The 24,160-nt window shown below is 50.1% G+C and overlaps 1 protein-coding gene across 15 annotated transcripts in view; it reads left to right on the forward strand.

Annotated features, from left to right (window-relative positions):
• The window catches only part of APBB2 (amyloid beta precursor protein binding family B member 2), a 345,785-nt gene that overhangs the window by 227,158 nt on the left and 94,467 nt on the right, over positions 1 to 24,160 (forward strand). For 13 of the 15 annotated variants that reach the window (XM_075544392.1, XM_075544393.1, XM_075544389.1 and 10 more), the window contains one exon: positions 23,362 to 23,570. In XM_075544392.1, coding sequence (XP_075400507.1) covers positions 23,362 to 23,570 — 209 coding nt within the window. The remainder of the gene's footprint in view (positions 1 to 23,361; positions 23,571 to 24,160) is intronic. The other 2 variants (XM_075544401.1, XM_075544387.1) reach the window with 1 other exon arrangement.

The following is a 24,160-nucleotide window of genomic DNA, read 5'->3' on the forward strand; positions in this document are numbered from 1 at the left end:
ATCTTTCTCCCAAGGAGTGGCTGGTGGTTTTGAACGGCTGACCTTGTTCTGAACAGCCCAGTGCTGTTAACACCAGGGCTCCTATGTTGTTGTTAGATGCTGTCCAGTTGGTTTTGATTCATCGCGGCTCTGTGTGCAGACAGAATGAAATACTGCCTGGTCTGCACCCTCCTCGCAAGCATGGCTGCGTCTGAGGTCATTCTCGTAGCCACCGGGTCAGTTCGTCCCAGTGAGGAACTTCCTCTTTTCCTGCTCTCCTTTCCCAAGCATCGTGCCCTTCTCCAGAGACGGGTCCTCCTGATCACATGTCCTTAGTGCGTGAGACGATGTCCTTCCAGCCTCACTTCTGAGGGGCTTTCTGGCTGTTCTTCTTTCCAACAGATCTCCTCATGTTCTAACAGCCCGTGGCACGTGTCGTACCCTTCACCAACGCCCTAGGTCGAAGGCAGCAGAGCTCCTTTGCCTTTCTGACCCCTTGCCCAGCTTCTGCGTGCAAGTGAGGGGCTTGAAAAAGCGAGCGTCTTGTCATAAAGGAGAAGCAAGGCCCTTAATAGATGACACGGGATGTATCCAAGTGAATGCGGGAGCGTAAGTCCACATGGACTAAATGACTGCGCCTACGTGTGACAAGGAGAAGGAATTTGGAATTGTTAGTGACAGGGTCATTTTGAGTTTAAAAACACCTCATAGTAGTAAGTGCTCAAATCGTCAGTGTATGCCTTAATGAGGAGAGAGCCCTGGTGGTGCGGGAGTTGAGTGCTCAGGTGCTAACCAAAGATTGGAGGTTCAAACCCACCAGCCACTCCATGGGAGAAAGAGGCAGCAGGCTGCTTCCATAACGACTTACAGCCTATTGAGCTCTGTGGGCCAGTTCTGCTCTGCCCCACTGGGGGGCTCGGAGTGGGGATTTGACTCCCTGGCGGTGAGTTTTGGTGTCCTCAATTCTGCCCAGTTATCTAGCTATACATTGCTACTTTTGATGGAGACTTCAGAACGATTTTAAGTAGAGACTCTGTGTTCCTTCGGAAGAGCCTCAAGGACTGGACTTGAATTTCTGATCCTAGAGATGCTTTTAATGAGAATCATGGAGTATTGAGTCTTTACAAGTTGTTGGCAGTTCCTGGCCTAGAATCGTATTTGTTGGTTTTAATCATTTTATTGGGGGCTCCTAAAGATCTTATAAAAATCTATACATAAATTGTATAGGTCACATTTTTGCGTATGTTGCCATCATCGCTTTTAAAAAAAATCATTTTATTAGGGGCTCATACAACTCTCATCACATCCATACATACATCAGTTGTGTAAAGCACATTTGTACATTCGTTGCCCTCATCATTCTCCAAACATTTGCTCTCCACTTAAGCCCCTGGAATCAACTCCTCATTTTTCCCCTCCCTCCCCGATCACCCCTTCCTCCCCGATCACCCCTCCCTCAAGAACCCTTGATAATTTATAAATTATTATTTTATCATAGCTTACACTGTCCAACATCTCCCTTCACCCACTTTGCTGTTGTCCATCCCCCAGGGAGGAGGTTATATGTAGATAGATCCCTGTAATCAGTTCCCCCTTTCTACTCCACCCTCCCGGTATCACCACTCTCACCACTGGTCCTGAAGGGATCATCTGTCCTGGATTCCCTGTGTTTCCAGTATTATTTCTGTAGCAGTGTACATCCTCCTGTCCAGCCAGATTTGTAAGGTAGAGTTGAGATCATAATAGTGGGGGGGGGGGGAGCATTTAGGAACTAGAGGAAAGTTGTATGTTTCATCGTTGTAACACTGCACCCTGACTGGCTTGTCTCCTCCCTGCAACCCTTTCATAAGGGGGTCTCCAGTTGCCTACAGATGGGCTTTGGGTCCCCATGCCACACTCCGCCTCATTCACAGTGATATGATTTTAATTTTGTTCCTTTATGCCTGATAACTGATTCCCTTCAATACCTCGTGATCACACAGGCCGGTGTGATTCTTCCATGTGGGCTTTGTTGCTTCCGAGGTAGATGGCTGCTTGTTTACCTTCAAGCCTTTAAGACCCCGGATGCTATATCTTTTGATAGCTGGGCACCATCAGCTTTCTTCACCACATTTGCTTATGCACACGTTTGTCTTCAGCGATTGTATCAGGGAGGTGAGCACACAATGATAAGATTTTTTTGTTCTTTGATGCCTGATAATTGATCCCTTCACCTCGTGGTCACGCAGGCTGGTGTGATTGTTCCATGTGGGCTTTGTTGTTTCTCAGCTAGATGGCCACTTGGCCGCTTGTTTATCTTCAAGCCTTTAAGACCCCAGACACTATATCTTTTAATAGCTGATGGACCTAGAATCTTAGTGCCAAATCCCGAATCTTTTCTATGCCCTTCCAATCAGGGGGCTACATTGTTTTTTTCAGAGGCTTCTGATTTAAGGCTTCAAAGAAGCTTTGACCAAAAAAAAAAAAAAAGATATTTGTTGAATGTGGAAGCCTCCAGAATAGTGCTTTCCATTAGAAATATAATGTGAGTCAAAATGTAATTTTTAGTTTTTGTTTTTCTTTTTGTCTAATAGCTATATTTTAAGAAGAAAACGGGTGAACTTCACCTTAATCATGTACTTGATTTAGCCCAAACCAGAATCACTCTCACTGCCATCAAGTCCTTGCTGACTCACAACCCCCCTGTGGGTTTCCAAGACTGCCACCATTACAGGAGCAGAAATCCCAGCAGTCCTCCTGCAATGCTGCTAGTGGTTTTGAACTGCCGACCATGAGGATCGCAGCCCAATGCATAACCACGACACCACCATTGTGACAGATGATTAGTACTGAAATGACTAGGTCAACGCTGTAACTTCTCTACGTATGGTGAGTCTTCCAGACCCAGTGTGTGTTTTGTGCTGTTCGCACCCCGCCGTGTGGACTAGCCGCAATCCCTGTGCTCCATAGCCATCAGGATACAGCGTAGCTCCAGAGCTGCTGATGTTTCAAAGCCCTGGGGGATTTAAATAGCCACCGGAACAATGCCTGTGTTGTTGATGATAACTCTTATTGTTAAGGAACATATGTAAACTTCATTTTAAAGCTTGGCTTGAGTTAATAGGAGCTGGGTATAAAAGGAGCCCCAGGGTGGCAGTGTGTGTTTGTTGGGCTGCTAGCCACCGTGTGCTCTTCAATCCCACCAGCTGCAGCCGAGGGGAAAGATGAAGCTTCCTGCTCCCGTCAAGTCGGATACTTTTGGAAACTCTCAGGGGAAGTTCTCCCCTGTCCTCTCAGTGGCTCCGTGGCAGTAGATTTGAGCTGGATTGGGTTTCCAGAGGAACAGGGCAGAAGAGAACTCCTCCTGAAGGGTTTCCAAAATTATCAAACTTCCTAGGAGCAGAGGATTACGGAATCCTGATGGGTATGTGTTGGACTGTAACCACAAAGTCAGCAGTTCAAACCCGCCGGCCACTCCTTGCAAGGGCACTGAGACGGCTGCTTCTGTCGAGATTTATAGCCTCAGATACCATAAGAAGCGGTTGTGCTCTGTCCTATAGAGTCACTGTGAGTCTGAACAGCTGTAGAGGGTTCTGATAACCATTTGCCCCCATTCATGCCGTGTTTTCGTCACATACACAACATCTGTCTTGCTGTGTTTTTCTTTTTCTTCTCGCTGTTTGGGGAAATGGCTTCAGGGCCACATCGGACCTCCTCTACCCACATCAGACCTCCTCTACCCACCCAAGCAGGAAGGAGCCTCCACCTCCACATTTGCATGAGGATGATTCTGTCATGTCTGGTAGAGGTACATGCCGCCACCCCATCCTTCTTCACCCATTCTGGCATCAGCCTTTCCCCCCCAAGACACTCTACTTCTCTGATGGGTTCAGTAACCGGCCACACAGGCTCACAGACGGGGGGAGTTATCGGAGAAGTTAACAGGCTACAACAAGTTAGGATCAGAAAGCGCTAACGATACGGTACTTTGTCCACAGTAGCACTTCTTAGCCATGCTGGCGGCAGTGCGTCTTTCTGGTCCTCTGTCTCACTCTGGTTGTCAGTGTCTCAGCCATGTCACACCTTGACCTCTGCCCTGCTTGGACAAGCATCTCAAAGCTCCTTTACCACCGATAGGTACCCAAAGGGCACCCGGCTCTACAAGCCAGACTCCGGCCTGAAGATACTCAGCTTTACTTGGTCCATGGAGTAGCAAGCCCCCTGTGCTGCCTCATGGCCTCAGCATGGCTCCTCTGCTCTGCCTCGTGGTCTTGGTGCCCCGGCTTCTAGTACGTCTCTTGCTTCCCCCACTCCAGACCGGAGCCTCATATGCCCTCCATTGACTTGCCGGTCCTCTGTTCCCACTTCTGAGGTGGCTCACTCTTAGACCCAGCGGCATGGCAAAACTGACCAATCCCGGAATTAGATTCTTTTGCATCTCATTTACTCAAAAACCCATGGAAATTTTATACTTAAAAAATAAAAGGCCTCCTTGGCTTAAAATAATGTACAATGTTTGTTTCGCCATAGGGAATTAAAAACAAAATCAGTTTTCCCCTTCCCATTCCAGGCTCTGTGCCTGGGTTCCTCGCACGGTGATGCTTTTACAAAGCAGAGTAAACGTCTTCCAAGCACACCCGTGACCCAGGCAGGCCCACCCTGTGTTTCTCGGGGGAAGGAGGCACAAACAGGTGGGCTGAAGCTCTCCCCGTCGTCGTGCACTGGTCTCCACTGATGGGCATCCCTTCTGTCTGCAGCAAGATCTTCATCCAGCCTCCAGAAACGGTTCCCCTGGACCCACATCCACCGTGTTACTACCATGGCCTCCCAAAGGCCTTGAGACTATAGATGTCGTTCTTTCATAGAGAAAGTAAGATAGGTGCAGAACACACCAGAATTCAAGAACACATAGACCATCCTTTACCAAGGGTTCCCTAAGTCCAGTCGCTCAGGGAAGAAGGCTATTGAGCTCACCTGAGCCTGTAACACTGTGGGTCATAATTTTCATCGGTGAGAGGCTTAGATGGTGTAAAGAAGGACTGGAAATGCCTATTTTTGTAATTTGGAATCCTTCCCGGACACCCTACAGATAAGAAACCTCTACTACTTTAAGAGCATTTTTTGAGTAGGAAAATGATTTCTGCATGCTGGCTGGAGTTTGAAGCCTGAATGAACAATAGCAAGCAGTACTACTAGTTGCTGGTTGGGTGTCACCACAGCGCACGCCTCGGATTCGGCCGATAGGGAGCGTATGCTGCACACACACCTTTGTTCTCTCTTACCCGCCTCTCCTCCAGTATCCCGCTCTCTCCCCCAGTGCTCCTTCATGTCCACAGGTTCTGGAGAGAATCAAAACCAGTGCAGGTTATATGCGTATGGATATGTATAGATAGAGAGGTTTATCTCAAAGACATAAGCCACCCAGTTGTAGAAACAGGCAAGTGCCAGGTCTGTTGGTTGGAGGTCAGACCGGGGGCTTCTCGTGATTTGCATAGCTGCAGAGGCTGATGGTCCCCATATTGACAGCTCAGCTCGTGGGCTTCTGGCTGCAGGGGTGAATGAATCCAAGAGGGTCAGGCTGCTGGGGACTCTAGGATTTGGCAGGCCACTGGCTCTACAACTGGAGGTCATAAAATGAATCAGAAGCAAGATCTAGACCCAGCAAAAGGTGAGCAAGCTTTTCCACAGGGTCTATTTTTATTGGATGCAAGCTATACCCCTGAGGAAACTTCCTTATTTTCATCTGTTGATAGCACATCTCATTGTGGAAGATGACAAAGCCTGAACTGTCAATTTGCTGAGGATTCTGACCCAGGCAAGTTGACACAGAACCATAATTATTACAACCTCCAACCACATCCCTTACATTCAGAAAACATACAGGGCACGCCCACTGTGTGAGGCATCTCTATGGTCCTGCAGTTGATTTAGATAAAAAATGGTAGACAAGCCTGGCCATTGCTTTTAAGAAACTTAAACCTGTTTAATTTGTAACGAGAGCATCTGTTTGTGAACTTTTGGGCTCCCAAAATGGCGCAGATGGTAAGCACGTGGCTCTTAGCTGAGAGCCTGACACCTGCAGCCCACCTGCCAGCAGAACTGGCGATCCGCTTCTGAAAGGTCAGAGCCCTGAAGACCCTACAAAGCAGTTGCTCTTTGCACACGCGGGGCTCACGGTGAGTCGAAACCAACTTGTCAGCCACCAGTGGCAGCAAGCAGTGAACTTTCCCCTAGGGAGGCCCTGGCCTTTAAACGCCACTATGACACGAGCGATATGTACAGGAAGGATGGGCTTCTGAACTTGAACACAGGTGAGTTTTCAGGATCATGAGCCTTTATGTCCTGCAGAATTTCAGCTCAGTACTGTCTTTGGCTTCATTCTATTAGGAGAAACACTGAAACTCTCTCTCTCTCTCTCTCTCTCTCTCTCTCTCTCTCTCTCTCTCTCTCTCTCTCTCTCTCTATCTCTCTCCACGTACGTCCCTGGCAGATGGGATCTACAAAAACCCTGCTTCTCTTCTGTCTAGAGGCCCAGCATCTCCGAAAAGCTTAGTGCTGAGCATATCATTCTTTCATCGCTGGCTAAGCACGGGCAAGGTCTTCTGCGGGGCAGAACAACTAATTGGTTCTGTCATTTTGTCATCCCCTGGAGGATCTGTGAGTGGGAATTGGAGGGTGCAGGGATGCCGGTACAGATCAAAGATGGAAAGGCCTTCAGTAACATGAGTGATCTGATGTTGCTTGCCAGTGACTGGGTCTTGGTGGGGACTTCTAGAGCTTTGTGGGAAATCCAGGCAAGCACAGCGGCTCTATTTGGCCTTCCCAACAAGCTCTGGAAGTGAAGTTGAGATGCTTGGCTTAGAAAGTCCTGGAAAAGGAATGAGTCCTAACTGGTGACACCAGCAATAAGATGTTTTAGAAAGCATGCTGGGCAAGGTGGGAATTGGGTTTCTTATCTCAACTCTGGCGTTTAGATGCCTGTCCATTTGGGTTTGAATATCCAAAAAAGTCACTTCTATCAAAGTGATGCCATCGAATCGAATTAACTCCTTGTGATGCCATGGGACGGGATAGAACTGCCCCCGTGAGTTTCTGAGACCGTAACTCTTTAGGGGAGTAGAAAGCCCCATCTTTCTCCCTGGGAGCAGCTGGTGGTATTGAACTGACGATGTTGTGGATTGCAGCCTAATGTGTAGCCCACTTTGCTACTCGGGTACCACCATTGCATTGTTGCTACATTTGAGCTCCCCGTTGTGGCCACAGTGCCAATCCATCCTGCGAAGGTCTTCCTTGCTCCCTGCCCCTCTTCTCTACCAAGCACCATGTCCTGTTCCAGGGAATGGTCTCTCCTGACCGGTTCCTGAGACAAAGTCTTACTATCCTGGCTGCTACAGCGCTTTCTCACTGTTTGTCCTTCTGGTTTCTAGCTGATGGCGTGACTATTTGGAAGTACGTTCAGAGGCAATTCTTCACACCTACATTCCAGCAGATAATTCCATGTCTCTCGTGGGTATCCTGTGCTTCTTAACTGCTCTTGGTTCAGCCAAATATCTTGGTAACATTACTTTATTTCTCCAGGATGGCTCAACACCTTGTTGTAAGCCTCTTCTGGTAATCTGTGCGGCGGGACCTTATCACGATTGTAATGAATTTCCTATGTGAGAATTCAGGGTATAGAAGAGTTGTCTAGTCCTGAACTTCAAAAGGCTGTTAAGATGTTTAGTTGCCGCCAGTCGAAGTGAGACCACCTTGATAACTTCCAGATTTATGGTTATTCTGCCCAAATGCCCACCACCGCCCTGCAATACCACACCACACACAACCATAACGCCTGCCACCAATTCCATTGGTGATCTCCAGGGCTGCTTCCTGGACGGCTGTGGACTCTAGTCTGACTGGACGCAGCACTCAGAAGGAGGTGTAAGGCCCTGTGATCGTCCTGAAATTCTTCATCATCCTTTCTTTGAATGTGTTTTCTAAGTGGTGTGTGATGGGGCAGTGGGGTGTATGTCGGGGGCTGGGAGCTTTGGATCACGGGCAGTCCCACTTCCTTCTCCAGTGTCTCAGTCATTCACGTCTCCCTTCTACCCAGGATCCCCCAGTGCCCTCCACACCTAGGAGTGGCCAGAGGGCAGGAAGGATGGGGGAGCAGGAAGGACAGGGGGACAGAGCTTGGTGCCCACATCTACCTCCCACGTGCCTCTGAGGTGCTTCACCCAGCCTGCAGGTCCCCCTGGGCTGGAAGAAACACAACAGTCCACAGCAGTTCAGAGCACCGGTCAGGGCAGGAGAGATGGCAGAGGAAAGGGAAAGAGATTCTCTCTCCACCATCCCCGACATCGTTTAACCAGAGGCCCGGCGCTTTCATTTTGCCCTGCACCTCACAAATTGTATAAGTGGCTCCAATTCAATTCCTGTCTGTCTAAGACCTCTCCATCTCCCCAGCCCCCATCTTTGTGTACTGAACTCTCGGAGAAAGAAGCTTCCTCCCGTCTTCCCACCCCTCCAACACACCCAAGCATGCACTCACGCACGCGTGTACTCAAGCACAGGTCAGAGCTGGCTCAGATGATTCTGAGCACCTGTCTCCAAGGAGTGTGTACACTCATCAGTCGCTCATTCATTCATTCACTCTTTTAGGTTTATTGAGCAGCTATCTACAGCATACAGCTGAGCATCCCCAAAGCATGTGACAGAGTCTGAGACTACAAATCTGTGAAGTGTCAGCCTTGCCCAGCCCACTCACCATTTAAACACTGAAACTCCATCCCCCAGCTTACACTACACTTTAGGAATCTTTGCTTGGAAAACCCATATGCACGGAAGTGGCTTATCAGTCAAACAAAAAAAAATTTTTTTTAAGCCCTCACTGCCATCGAGTCAATGCCAGGCCACAGACACCCTGTAGGACAGGTTGGAACTGACCCCTCTGCCTTTCCAAAGCTGTAACTCTTTAAGGGAGCAGAGAGCCTCATCTTTCGTCCAAGGAGTGGCTAATGAGTTTGAACTACTGAACTTGTGGTTACCAGCTTAACACATAATTCACTGCACTACCAGGGATCTTTTGACTTATCACTCGCTCACTCACTGCCATCTAGTCGATGCTGACTCATAGCGAGCCTATAAGAGAGGGTAGAACTACCTTTGTGAGTTTCCAAGACTGTAACTCTGTGTACATTAGTACAAAGCCTCATTTTCCTCCCTGGGAGCAGCTGGTGGTTTCGAACTGCTGCCCTTACGGCTAGCAGCCCAATGTGTAACCACTATGCCACCAATGGTAAGTAGTTTGGTTTTTCAGATGTCTCCAAACCAGAGTGTGCTATAAGTTGACTAAGATACCACCTAGTTTTCTTGACTTAAAATTTGCCTGTTTCATAAGTGAACATTCGCTTGTGGCAAACTGAGGTTCTTTTATAAAGAAATGCACAGTGGTTGATGTCATTTCGGGGGTGTTTTGTTTTACAGAACATTTTCCCCTAAGGTTCTATTTTCATGAAGCCGTTAGCTCGCGGTTGAGTAAAAGGAGCCCTGGTGGCCCAGTGGTTACACGTCAGGCTGTTAAACCCCAGGGTCAGCCGCTCCATGGGCGAGAGACTAAACTTTCTTCTCTTGTACCGAGTTATGGGCTCATAAGCTCACGGGGGCAGTTCCACCCTGTCCTCTAGGGTCGCTCTGAGTCTGCATCCGATCAGTGATAGTGCGAGGACCTATAGGGTAGCCTCTGCCTCCAGTCAGGATCCATTAGACATCAAGGACAGATGGGAGCAGAGCTTCCTGTGGGGATTCCAGCAAGTGGCATGAAGACGCTGAAGCCTTTCTTAGAAGGACGAAACGTGGCTTTACCAGGACAACCACGTGGCCGTGGCTTCCGAGAGGTGGAAGCGGTCTAGTCAAAGCAAACGCAGATGGCCCAGGGCAAGGGGCCTGGGGACAGTGTGCTGGGATGCGCGAGACCTTTCTCTTGTTGACGCTCAGGTAGAGGAAGCCTGACAGTTGACAGCAGCTTGCTGTGCACGTGTTCTCAGGAGGCTTGCCAGGGCTTCGGCCCGTGGACACCTGGGAGAGCCCCGCCGGGCCCTTCCCCACCTGGGCAGCTCTCCTGCTCCGTCCGCCCCCGAACAAGGGCAAGTGTCCCAGCCCTTTTGACTGGAAACCATCAGGCCTCCTTCCTCTGATTTCCGGTGGTCGTTTCCTACTTTTATAAAAAGAAAAGAAAATCTTTAAAGGGGATTCCAGTTTCTTCAGTTAACGATGTAATAAAGACTGCACTGACGGGTTAAAGGCCCCGAGCCCTTAGTTCTCTAGGGATGAGCTCAGTGGCTGCTATCCTCGCTTAGGAAAGTGCCTTGAATTTGACGGAGATGATGTCAAATAGTTTACATATGTTTCACTTGGTGTCTTTTCATTCCATTTCCCATGAACTTTATCAAGGCCCCTTGTGTATATATAACCTATAATACATATGTCTTGGTTCCAGACTCTAAAATCACGTTGATTCCAACTCATAATGACCCTGTCACACGGGGTAGAATGGTCGCCATGAGTAATTCTTTACAGAAGTCACTCTTTTCAAAAGCCTTGTCTTTCTTTTGAGGAAGAGTTGGTGGATTTGAATTGCTGACGGTGCAGTTAGCAGGCCGACACAGAACTCACGACATATGTACTTTTTATCTAAAACATTAACCATACACTAGTACATGCTTAGACTCATAGGCAGCAGCCTCCAGTCTCATGTAGTGCATGTTTCTTTCATGTTGTAGTGTGTGTGTTTGGGGGTTTTATTTCTCCCTGCGTAATTTTTTTTCCCCAAAAAATTCTTGAAGTGCCTGATGGCGCCCAAACGAAATAAAACCAGTGTCGGGGCGGCGGCAGCAGAGATGTGCAGTGTTGGCTCGGACGTGAAGCAAAATGTCACAGCAGCCTCACGGTGAAAGGGAGATGAAATGGCACGTTGGGCAAAGCCGCTGCCAAGACCTCTTGAAGGTGCTGCAAAGCAAGGGAGCCACTTCGAGGACTAAGGGGCACCTGACCCAGCCGTGGAATTTCCCTTTGCCTCATATGCATGTGAAAGTTGGACCGTGAATCAGGCAGACCGAAGAATTAGGGTGCTGGAGAAGAATATTGGAAGTACCTTGGCCTGTCCAAAGAATCAACAAACCTTCCTTGGAAGGACAGCCAGAAGGCTCCTTGGAGGCAAGAGCGGTGAGACTGCCTCTCACAGGCTTTGGGCACGTGGTCAGGAGAGACCAGCCCGTGGCGTAGAACTTCATGCGTGGTCAAGTAGAAGGACTGGGGGGCGGGGGGGAGGCTGTCAGTGGGGGGCGTGGACACAGTGGCTGCAACAGTGGGCTGAACATAAGAACAATTGAAAGGATGGTGGGCGGGGGGGCGTTTCGTTCTGTGGTACTTAAGGGTCACCATGACTCTGAACAGACGTGATGACAGTAAGGTAGAAAGGCAGGTGGTGCGATTGCTTGTCATTCGGCAGGTGGTAGTCTGCCATCACTCCGGCCCTCAAAGGCAAAGGAAAATCCCCCCAGGCTGTTGTAGGACCGGTCCCCTGAAAAAAAAACCAAAAGATGCAGCCAACTCAACCAGGAGTGGAACAATTGTGACTGTCCTGGGTGGAGTTCCAATCACAAAAGTGACTCCTGATCACCGGGACGCCCACGGGTTAGTCGTGAAGCTTGCTTAAGACGCTTGAAGACAGAAAACTAGGATCAGCCTCTCAGACGGTGTTCGCACAGTGCACAACTCGCAAGATATCCTGATTCACTGACATATCGTGGACGCTAAGCTATGGCTGGCTCTGTGCTTGGAATATTTACTGAAGAGTCTTTCAAGAGGGAGGAAAAATCCTCAGCTACAAATAGCTCTCTATTTTAAGAGCATTTTAAAAATATTATTATTTTTTAAGTAAAATATGGAGGAAAAAAAGTGTTAGGAAATTAACATCCCCCAAACTGTTGAGAGTTTTATGACAACTGTTAAAGCAGTGCCCCACTGGCGAGCGCGGTAATGTGCAGCGCGTGGTTTTTCAAAGTCTGTGATAGAGGTTCCCAAGGCTTAATGCTGCCTTCCAAGGAAGGCTCCAGACAGACATCTGAGAGGCTCTGCAGCTGCTAAGACTTGGTGTTGGGCGCCCTCCAGCACCCCCAGCTTCTACGAGGACCTCTGTACAAAAGCAATAATGGGGGTGGATGAATAAACACCGTACTGTATTCTCTGAGGAAGGTTTGTTCGATGTCATTACACAGACAATGGCGCCTGCTTCCGTTTTACAAGGCTACGTTGTTCCCCCACCACAATAGATGGCTCCTGATGTGTCAAACAGAACAAAGCTCTGCAATTGAGTCGATTCTGACTCAGAGCAACCCTATAAGACAGAGTTACTCTGCTCCTGTGGCTTTCTGAGACTGTACATCTTTTTAAGAGTAGACAGCCTCTCCTTTCTCCCATGGAACAACTTGTGGGTTCGAACCACTGACCCTGTGGTTAACAGCTGAAGGGAAAAAAATCTGGTGCCAGACTTAAAATGCCAAAGAACACAGACGTATTGAACGCATTGATTCAGGAAGACCCCTTGAGACCACTGCCCTGGGCTGCTTCTCAGTGGGCTCTAGTAGCCACGAGCCAGGCCTTGACGACTGGGGAAGCCCCTGGATCAGTATTGTAAGCTCAGGCTCCTCTCTTACATGATACATGTAACCCCAATCATGGCCCGATCCTGTTCCAAAATACAAAATTAAGTAATTTTAAAAAGAAAAGGAGTTGATCGGTATCATGCATCAAAGAACAAAATAATCATATCATTATGAATGAAGGGGAGTGCAGAGTGGAGACCCAAAGCCTATCTGTAGGCAAGTGGACATCCCCTAACAGAAGGGTCTCAGGGAGGAGATAAGCCAGTCAGGGTGTACAGTATAGTACTGATGAATCATACAACTTTCCTTAAGTTCTTTAATGTTTCCTTCCTGCCACTATCATGACCCCAACTCTACCTTACAAATCCGACTAGATCAGAGGATGTACCCTGGTACAGATAAGAGCTGGAAACACAGGGAATCCAGGACAGATAAACCCCTCAGGACCAATAATGAGAGTAGTGATAACAGGAAGGTAAGGGTAAGGTGGAGTAGAAAGGGAGTACCTATCACAATGATCTACCTATAACCCCCTCCCTGGGGGATGGATAACAGACAAGTGGGTGAAGGGAGACATCGGACAGTGTAAAACATGAAAAAAAATTTATAAATTATCAAGGGGGAGGGAGGGAGGGAGGAAAATGAGCTGATACCAATGGTTCAAGTAGAAAGCAAGTGTTTTGAGACTGATGATGGCAACAAATGTTCTTGACACAATGGATGGATGGATGAATTATGGTAAGAGTTGTACAAGCCCCCAATAAAATGATTTTTAAAAGGAAAAGAAGAGCTGATCCCAAACCAGCAGCCCCAGCATCATCTGAGGACTGTTTGAAAGACAAAGTCATGGCCCCACTCAAGGTCAAGCCCAACCCATGACAGAGTCAGGCTCCTCTTTAGGCCTTCAGAAGCTCTAAGTCTTTGGGGAGCAGGCAGACTCATCTTCGTCCCTTGGAGTGGCTGGTGGATTCGAACTGCCAACCTGTGGTTAACAGCTCAACCTGTGACTTTCTTCATCACTAGGACTCCTTGTTAACTCTAGGGGTGGCACCCAGCACTTCGTGTTTGGGGGTTATCCCAGTGAACATGATGCTTGGGAGCCACTGCCGTGGGCCTGTAAGCCAGGGCTCTGGTCTGTTGTCTCACTGGGCGTTCGAGCCCGGAAGCCGTGCCCCGGCACAGAGCAGACCAGAGCCCCTGGATTACTCCCCCTCGGTGCTCCTTCATACCCCCTCTCTGTGCCTGACACGCTGAAGGGGCACCCTTTCTGAGGACTGAGGGAAGCTTAAGTACTTAAGCACTGTCAGCACCATACCAAAACCACTGTCGCTGAAGGTCTTTCTAGCTACTCCATAGGATACAGTAGAAATCCGTGTCAGTCTGGGTGGACTAGAGAGACAAATTCATAGAGACACTCGTATGTGTATAAGAAAAAGCTTGATATACAAAAGCAGTTGAAGATTGAGAAAATATCCCAGTCCATAAGTCCAATATGAGCCCATATGCCCAGTTCCAATCTATACATTCCTCTTCAGACTCACGCAACACATGCAATGGCGCCTAATGCAGGAAGATGGCAGGTCAGTGGGTGGAAAGTCTTGTGGATTCAGTGGCGCTGTAAGCATCTCAGCACTGGCAGGAGTCTCTGTGTGGATCCTTCAACTCCAGGGCTCACGCGTGTGTGTGTCTTGTCCGTAGGAATGTCTCTCAGGGAGTGAGTGTGTGGCCCGCCTCCAAGTGAGCTATTGATCTCCTTAGCGCCTCCAAATGAGGTCATCAAGCTGGGACCTGATTGGCAGGCTAAACTCCACCCCTTCACTCTTAAGTCTCAAATTGACAACAGATTATGTAACTATCCCAAACTCGCTAGGCTTCTGAGGCTGTACATCTTTATGGAGGCTTTATGGACTGCCTCATCTTTCCCCTTCAGAAGGACTGGTGGGTTTGAACAGCTGACCTCTCAGTCGCCATGTATGTCACTCCTGCATCACCAAAGCCCTTTCACACTGCGTCGTGGGCCATGCCAGCTTCATTCCCCCTGGCCCATTCAGTTCTCCTCCCTGCGGCCCCACAGCAGGAGGGGCACTTCCAGCCACCGGGACATGCTGATCTCTCTTGGCATGACCCTCCGGTTCCTGTGAGCGAACCCTGGGGAGGGTGTGATTTGAGGCGAGCTGCTGCCACGGGGGCACAGCGGGAGTGGGTGCCTGCTGCCCTGTGGAGCCCAGCCAAGGGCACAGGTGCTCGATAGGCAGGAAGGCGCCGGCCACTGCTGCTTACAGCCGGGCCCCTTGTTCTCCCGCCAAGTACTACTTTGGTCTTCAGAGACCGGAGCACAAGAGACACTTTGTGAAGCTCTCAGCCTTGCTATTTTTGTACTCTGACTTCCAGGCCCTGCTTCCTGTCCCCTCCGAGAAAAGTAAAGTAAAATAAAAGACAGCAAAAGCACAAACAAAGCAGGAAGCTTTTGAAAGGACGCGTCTCGCTTCCAGCTCTCTAGGTGTCAGCTCTCTTCTTCACCACAGGGCCGTGCCCCCTCTGGTGACCCAGACTGGAGATTGCAGGGGCGCATCTTAGCTGGAAGATCCCTCTAGAGGGGCTGTGGGTGCTGTCAGCTGCCCTGGGTCGGCTTCAGCGCCTCAGAGTAGCACTGCCCAGCGGGTCTTCTTGCCTGTGGCTTCCTGGGTTCTGCATTGGGCTGCTAACCGCAAGGTCCGCATTTTGAAACCCCCAGCCACTCCATGGGAGAAAGGCGAGGCTTTCTATGCCTGGATAGAGGTTCGATCTGGGAACCCCACAGGGGCAGCTCCTCCTTGGCCTGTACGGGGGCTGTGGGTCGGCAGTGACTCAGTGGCAGTCAGTTTGGTGTGTGATTTGGTGGGCGCCCTGAACTAAGATGTGTCTAGTTTCTTAAACGGCGAGAGGTGAACTTGGTGCTCTTTAAAGCTACGCTGTGGTGTTTCTGTGTTCGCCGGCTCTTCTGCCCGAGCTAAGACCCGGGGGAATGCCAGGCCCACTGTGTGGAAGAACCACCACGCTGCTTGTCAAGAGCAAGGGGTAGCCTATGTCGCCGGGCAGGAGGGAGAAGATGCGTACAGGATCCCGTCTTGCTCTCTGCAATGTGCCTGAAAGTGGGAGTTGACCCTACTGTCCTTCTAGTAGGATAGGAGGTCGGTGGAGGGGCCCGCCGGCCTTCCATGCAGCCCACTAGGGAAGAGAAGTCTCAAAGGGAGGGACCCGTGTGCCAGCCTACACTCTGTTGATGGACCAGACGGGGGCGACATCATTTGCCAGGGGCAAATCTGGGCGTCACCACTGTTTGACTTTGAGCCGGTTGGCTGCCTGGTCTCCGAGGCCCCGAAACTGCCGTGCGTATTTTGCCCGATTTTTTTGAAGCAGTAAAATCTGTTTCTGAGTAGGAACATTCTTGACTAGGCTGGCTCTGCTCCGAGCAGCTGGCCTCAAGGCGCCTTCGGAAACAGGAGAACAAGTGGGCCCTTCACAGAGTCCTGGAGACGCCACACAGGGAGGGCGTGCGGTCAGCCCCTCCCTTGGCAGGCTGGTGACCCGTCCCCCCCCCACACACACACACACCACGTTGTTGCTAGCTTTCAGAGCCTTGCAGCCGTGTGACAACTCTTGAACTGCAACCTTGGAAGATCTGGAAGCTCCTGGCTTGCTAACTCCCTCACCCCCCCACCCCCACCACCTGTGAGCTGGAATTGGCAGGCGGGCATTCAGTGCGGTGATGTCCGTGACGGTGAGCTCTGATTCCACAGCAGGGGCACCTGCGTTCCCAAGGAAGGTCCCGGCTGACACTGGGGGAAGACACAGGGCCATCCAAACAGGGGACGACGTCCTTCAGCTTGCGTTTGAGAGACACCTAGGAGACGTTTGACACGTCAGCATGAAAACAGGGAACAGGGGCTTTACTTGTGTTTTAAGAATGACGTGAAATCAGCGTTTCTTGTTGGCGGAGACAGCGAGGTGGTCATCGGAGAGAGAGGATAGTGGGAAGATGGATGGGATGGCCGAAGGCAAGCCCGCCAGGGCCAGGGTGCATGATGGGAAGAGGCCCAGAAACGCAAGTGGGCAGTGGTGTGGAGTCCTCCGACCTCTGAAGTCCTCAGGGTCCTCCCTCCTTTGACCTGCCCTCTCCAGTGAAAGTCCCCGCATCTCTAATGATCTGTGTTACCCAGATTGTGAAGCACACTCATCATCCTATCCTACTGATTCTATAGGAAGAATTTTCCTTCGGACAGATGGAGGTGGATTTTTTTCTTGTGGCTTTGGGACTCTGTCTGCCTGCATCTGTGGCAGCTCTAGCTCGCTAGCTGTCTTATGTTTCCTGTGCTACCTTGGTGGTCGGTGCAATGAGCACCCGCGTCCAGACGACCATCTGCAGGTTGCGTGACTTGCCCAGCGTGGCCGTCCCTGCTGTGTGGCCACACCTAGTGCTTGGCCGACGGCCCCTTTTGTGAGTTTCTCTGGGGCATCCAAGCCCTTGGATCATCTTTCTTCACATTGAAAGAGGCTCTGACTGGATCATCTCTTTTGGAGTACTCTTAAAACAAGCAAACAAACAACAAAAACAACACCCAAAGTGTTGAATTTCAGGACTCCCATGAGGTATATTATGAAAAACAACATGCGTAACAGAAATATGCATCAGATTAAGTATATGGTTTAAGAATTGATTATAAAGCAATCATTCATTACCATCCAGGTCAAAAAAACAAACATTAAAAATAAATAAATAAAGCATTGCCAGTATTACAGATACCATTAATATAATATATATATATATATATATATATATATATATATATATATATATATATATATACCCTTCCCTGATCCTAATTCTCCCATCCCCCCCAAAAGGCTTATTATTCTAAATTTTTTTTATTTATAAAGATCATTTTATTGGGGGCGCCTACAGTTTATATGATTATCCATACATCCATTGTATGAAGCATATTTGTACATATGTTGTCATTATTTTCTAAACACTTACTTAATATTTGAGCCCTTGTTATCAGCTCCTCCCCCATCCCACCCTCGTGACCCATTGATAAATTATAAATTATCATTATTTTCATATCTTACACCAACCGCTGACTCCCTTCCCCCTTGGTTTCTGCTGTCCCTCCTCTTCGGAGGCAGGGTAGTTATGTGTCGATCATTGTGCTCCGTTCCCCCTTCCTCCCCTTCTCGCCCCACCTTCCCCCTCCCCTCCTGGTATCACTACTCCCATTTCTGTTCCCGAGGGCTTTATCTGACCTGGATTTCCAGGCAGTGTTCTAAAGTTTGTCATCACCGTGTTCCTGCCTTTCCTGTGGTGTCACCGTCCCTGCAGAATGCGGTTTCACTGTGGAACTGCATGGGAGTGGGATCTTCCTTCTTGGGGTGCAGGTGGGGTTGGTGAAATGCATGCCCCGCGTTGGGTGGAGTCTTTCTCACTGCTGGGTCCCACCCAGTGCCATTGAGTGGATTCCGGCCCAGAGGGGCCTTTGAGTCCGTCGCTGCTGTGCAGTGCGCGTGATCCGAATATAGCATCCGCCATCCGTTCTGCTGCCAGTGTGCTTGTGTGGTTGGTCCATCTCAGCGATGCTGTTACTAATAGGAGGAGCCTGGTGTGGTGGCGGGTAACCAGTTGGCTCTGCCAACCTCAAAGTTGGTGATTCAAAAGCCCTGGTTGCTTTGAGGGGAAGGATGACGCTTTCGGCCCTATGACGACTTGCAGTCTTGCAAGCCCGCAGGGGCAGTCCCATAGGGCCACCCTAGGGTCACTGTGAGTCTGAATGGCCGGATGGCAATGACTGGTGTTTGGGTGGAATGGCTTGAAAGTTGAGACTGCTTGCTACTGTCAAGCATCACGGTCTCTGAATCCCTGTGTGAGTCGGTGTGCATCAGAAGCAGCTGATGGCGGTGGGCTTGGGAGTGGCCTTATGAACAGGTTCCTGGTAGGTGTGACATAAGTGAGTTCCGCTGGGGGAAATTGCTGGCTCATAGAGGTGTGTTCAGCTCCCCTAGTTGCTAATTTTTTTTTCTTGAGTGTATCAAAGAATCCTCAAAGGAGAAATATAGAATGTGGCGGAGTAGTTATGTGTTGGGCTGCTAACCTTAAGGTCAGCAGTTAGAAACCACCAGCTACTCCAAGGGAGAAAGGTGAGGCTTTCTACTCCCGTGAGGACTGACATTCATGGAAACCCACAGGGGCAGTCCCACCCTGCCCTGTAGGGTCGCCGTGAGTCCGAATTGGCCGGGTGGCAGTGAGTGCGCAGTAAATACAGCTGTCATTGTAGGTGAGGGGGCTGACGCTTTCTCCTCTGCTCAGCTGATCTCTACAGGTTGTCCCGTTTCTGTTAGGTCTTCATCCCCTCCCTACAGAGCGTCTCTATGGCGGTACCGTCTGAGGACAGCCGTTCTGTGCGGCGTGAAGCTCTGGACAGTCTCGGGTAGACAGGTTCCTGGTGTTCAGCTCCCCCCTGCCCCCCCCCCAGCCTGAGAACAAGGGCGGGAAGCTGTGGAATGAGGACTAAGCTCAGTGAAGTGTGACGTGGCCGGAGGAAGTCAGAGACCTAGTTTCTACCCTTCCTCTCAGAACGTATTTATGAAAATAGAGGAAAGAAACAAAAGCTCAGCTCAAAGCATCCAGACCCCCACCCCAGGACTCTCTCCAATTTATTGTGTGCCGTTTCCGTTTTACCCAGGAGACCTTCATGGACATCGTCAAAGAGAGCAGTAGGCGTGGCTCTGACCGTGAACTAGTCTGGGGTCGAGAAGTTGCTGTTTTGTGAAATTGCACATGGATTTCTAGAGTGCCTTTTCTGCTTATCTCAATCCCCGGTTTCCATCCCCCGATGATGGGATTAGTCATTCGTTTCTCGTTCCTCTGATTATGTTGACTTCCTTTCCTTTCTTCCCACCCACCCACCTCCCATCCGTCTGTCCGCCCAGCATCTGAACACCTGTCATGCTAGATGCTGAGGGTATGACGGTGCATGTGATAGGTACTCGGCTGGCATGCCCTCACAGTGTGGAATGGCATACAAAGGATCCTGTCAGTGATTCTAAAACTACTAATAATGTTATAGATCATATTATAGATATGCCCCCCTCACATCCTCCTCCATCATCATTATCTGCTTTGAGCAACAGAGTAGACCCATTATTGTTTGTTTGTTTTTATTTTTATTATAATCTCAGCACAAAAAAATACCTACTATCAGCCAAACAAACGTAGAGTGGGTTCAGTTGAATGTACCCTAAACCACACTCGTTGCTGTGGGTCTTGACTCGCAAAGACCACCGCCGGGTGTGGCAGAGTAGACGTGTGCGCCGTGGGGCTGTCGGGGACTGGTTCCTTTGAGAGACTGCTGGCTGCAGAGACCGCCCAGCACTTAACTTTTTACACCCACGGGGTTAGAGACAGTGATGTTAGAACTAACTGGAGTCAGCTTGGACTCAGAAGGACCTCACACACGACGGAGTGAAACGTGGCCTGGGCCTGCCCCGTCGACAGTTGTTCTTAGGTCTGAGTCATTGGTGCAGCCAGTCCATCTCATCCGGGGTCTTCTTGTCCACGGACCCTGGTGGAAGGGCCGGTGAGGGACGGCGCTGGGCGGGACAGTGCACGCACGGGGTCGCTGTGAGTCAGAGCCGATGCCCTGGCACCTAGTGACAGCTACAGCATCTTGTTGAAGAGAATGCTGTTAGGGACCCACCAGTCACTTCTGACTCACAGTGACCCAGGGCATGACGGAAGGAAACACCCCGCTCCTGCACTGGACCCATTATTGCAGCCAGTCGGTCAGCTCTTCTCGTTGAAGGTCTTCCTCTTTGTCACGTGGTCACCGACTCCTCATCAAGCATGGCGCCCTTTTCCGGGCTTTCCTGATAACCTGTCCAAAGTGTATGGTGACAGGTGTTGTTGTTAGGCGCTATCAGGTTAGTGCCAACCCGTAGCGACCCTGTGTCCTGCAGAACGTGCCGTGACCCGCGCCATCCTACAGTCGTTCCCGTGCCTGAACCCATTGTGGCTGTCACTGTGTTGACCCACCTGGCCAAGGGCCTTCCTCTGTTTGGCTGCCCTGAAAGTTCACCATCCTGTCCTTCTCCAGGGACCAGTCTCTCCTGACAGCATGTCCCAGGAGCATGAGATGAAGTCTTGCCATCCGCTGTGCAAAGGAGCACTCTGGGAAAGGTCGAGCAGCCCAAACCCTTCTTGGTACCCCAACCCTCTTGCAGGCTACCCTTGAGGTACCCCTCTCAGCCAGCTTGGTAAAGCCACTGACCTGGGGCTCTGTCCTCAACCCAATACGATTTCATATCTGACCGTGGTGCTTCGTTCTTCATATAAGGCAGTGGCCCGGCTGTAGAGACCACTGGGATGAACGTGTGAATTCAGCCCCTCAGAGCTCAGAAGCCACAGAAAGGGACCCTCGCCGCCTCTTTGAGCCTGCTCCGTTTCTAAGCTGGAGCAGCATGCCGGAGGGTCACTAAAACAGGAGCACGTGGTAGGTTTCTCTCCAGCCTCCTCCCCAGACCTCTGTCCTTGTGTTCGTGAGATGCTCACTGAAATGCTGGTGACCTTGGAGCTGCTGATGCCCACCTCCCGCGCCCCACCCTCCCAAGGAGATCAGACAGAGGCGCACAAACATGGCTGCTTCTAGTTGCCTGTGCACCGTTTGGGTGGTGAAATTATTTCATCGTGCCTAATTTCCCGTCGCGAAGGAGGAGGGGATTTCCACGGTGATTACAGACAAGGGGCAGTTCCGCCTCTGGCCAATTAAATGAGAAAAGTGGGTGCGGAGACGGCAGGGACTCGGGAGGGAGCGCACATCTGGGCCGCTGGCTTAATCAGCCTCTTTGTTTGGCTCCTTCTGGCCCTGCATTGTGACAGCCTCCATGACGCCGGCGTGTGACGCCGTGACATTTACACAGGACCCGGCCGTGTGGCACGTGTTCTCACTGGAATTGCTCGAGCGAGCGCCCTGCCGCCTAGCCCTTGCAACTAAGTGACCCCACGTTCTGAGATCCCATTTAAGTTTGCCTGCCTGCACCCCCATTATGTCTGCCCCCCACTGCCTTCTTCCACTCCCTCTCCTATCTCTTCTCAGCATTTCCACCCATCTCACATTCAACTCAAAGATGACCAAGAGCTTGTTTTTTGTTTTGTTTTTGAATACACCGTTTGGCTTCAAACAGATAGACTGCCGATGTAGACTAAGGTTGCCTGGAATAGCCCAGTTGAATGAATTTCATTTCGTTCCCGCATTGTTTGTTTGTTTTTACATTGTATTTTAAAAGATCATATTTTTACTTATTTTTAAGATCCTATTTTTAATTGGAAGGCTTTGGGCCCAGGCAAACACTTTCCAGTTTGCGGTCGTCCCCGCCCTTCTGTATTGTCTCACAGCCAGCCTGTTCCTAGCGTCAGCGAGTCCTTTGGTGAACCCCAAGTCTTTCTCGGTCTGTCTTCTCTGGGGATCTTCCCTGTGTGATCTAGAAGCCTAGAGGATGACACGCAGCATCGCTTGCTACTCCGTAGTGTCACACGGGCAGGATAGTTAGAAGCACCGGAGAGCTGGAAGTGCAGGAGAATCCTCACCTACCGTGCAGAGGACCCAGGTTTGATTCCTGGTGAGTGCACCCCATGTCCGTCAGCAGAGACTCGCGTGTTGCTGGGGTGCAGAACAGATTTGAGCAGAGCTTCCCCACTCAGACAGACTAGGATGAAGGCCTGGCAAGCCTGTTCCTAAAAATCAGCCAGCGAAACCCTACTAAGCACAATCTGTAGCCCGTCCAGGGCTTGGTGCAGGATTGGGCAGCGTTTTTGCCTCACTGTGCCCGGGGCTGGGAGCCCTGGTAGTGTAGTGGTTACAAGTCGGGCTGCTAACCGAAAGGTCAGCAGTTCAAAGCCACCACCTGCTCCACGGTAGCAAGATTAGGCTTTCTACCCTCAAAGATTTCCAGTCTCAGAAACCTACAAGGGTAGCTCTCCCCTAGCCTATGGGGTCACTATGATTAGCGATCGGCTCAGTGGCAGCGAGGCCTACAGGATCCCATATGCCTGTTAGTCTTCAGACTGCTGGAAGGTGTTTCTAGTTTGAACATGAGATTTGTAGGACACGTCATTTTGACACATTTTATTTCCTCAATGAAAATCACAGAAACCGTGTGCATTTACCTCCTGCCATTCATGCTTACTGATCCATTTAATGAGACAAATAAATCTCCAAATTCTTTTCCTTCTTGGGCCTTCTCATCTCGAAATTCTGTGTGGCTCGAAATTCTGTGTGGCGTACCTCTCTACAGATACACGCCAATCTGACGCCAACGTCAACTGAGTCTTAATCCCAGCAAGCCGGTTTCATTCATGAAAGCATTACTTCGGTGAGAAACATAGTCAAAGACGTCTTAGCCGGTAGCCATCAGATGTAAAGGCAAACGCAGCCGAGAGTGTCATGTCCAGCGACCCAACTTACCTGTAGGATGGGTCAAGCCCAACGTCTCAAATGTTGTGTGATGTTAAATATTACACATTTAACATCAAGGACATGGCAGCACGTGGTTTCATGTATAAGTTAATAGTGTATGACGATGTAGTTTTTAAAGAAACCGTTTTTCAAAGTTCCGTTCTCGCTTCAATTTGTCACATGTCCCTTGAGATAAGTATATAATAAAGGGCTGTAGATCTCGCATTAACAAAACCCTGCTTTCCTTTGTTTTTTTCTTTTGCTCGGTTTCCCAGCAGATATTTGGAGTGACCATTCGTTTCAGACCGATCCGGATTTGCCGCCCGGATGGAAAAGAATCAATGACATCGCCGGGACCTACTACTGGCACATCCCCACGGGCACGACGCAGTGGGAGCGCCCGGTCTCCATGCCGGCTGACCTCCAGGGCTCCAGGAAAGGGTCACTGAGTTCTGTCACACCCTCTCCCACCCCGGAGAACGAGGTAAGAGCGAGTGCAGCCTTCACGGCTTCTGAGAGGGGTGCCCTTGTAGTCTCTCCGTAGACCAGTAGTAGCTGCTGTCCTGTGCGGGCATCCAGGTAACGCCCCTTGGAGACTTTCCTTACCGTCAGTAGTGTCCCAGATGCACAGAGCAAGAGGGGCTGATGAGGCAGGGGTGGCTAAGAGCCCTGGGGCTCCTGGACTCTCCTCTGCGGGCCCAGCCTGGCCCGGGATGGCCCCCTGCCGTGCCTCCAGGCAGATCTCTCTGAGTCAGGCGTGGGAGCCTCGCCCACGAGCGGGTTCCTTTGGTCCTGTGGAGAGGGTGTGTGCCATCCTTGAAAGGCCTTCGTTTCTTCCTTTTTCTTTGTAAATAATCATAAAAGGCATGTGTCTGTGTAGCACAAGTGACATGATTTTAGAAATAATGAGCCGCATACATTCCTGCTCCGGGTGTTTAAACAAGGAGTTGAGACATTCCAGGGTCCCATTGTGGTTTTCATGCAGCTCAAGAGCCCTACCACAAGAAACCTGTGTGGATGGGGAGAATTGCAGTTGGAAAAGGTCACAATTAAATTGGGGGGGGGGGGTCCCTT

Source organism: Tenrec ecaudatus, chromosome 3, assembly GCF_050624435.1.
Source record: "Tenrec ecaudatus isolate mTenEca1 chromosome 3, mTenEca1.hap1, whole genome shotgun sequence".
Classification (NCBI taxonomy): domain Eukaryota; kingdom Metazoa; phylum Chordata; class Mammalia; order Afrosoricida; family Tenrecidae; genus Tenrec; species Tenrec ecaudatus.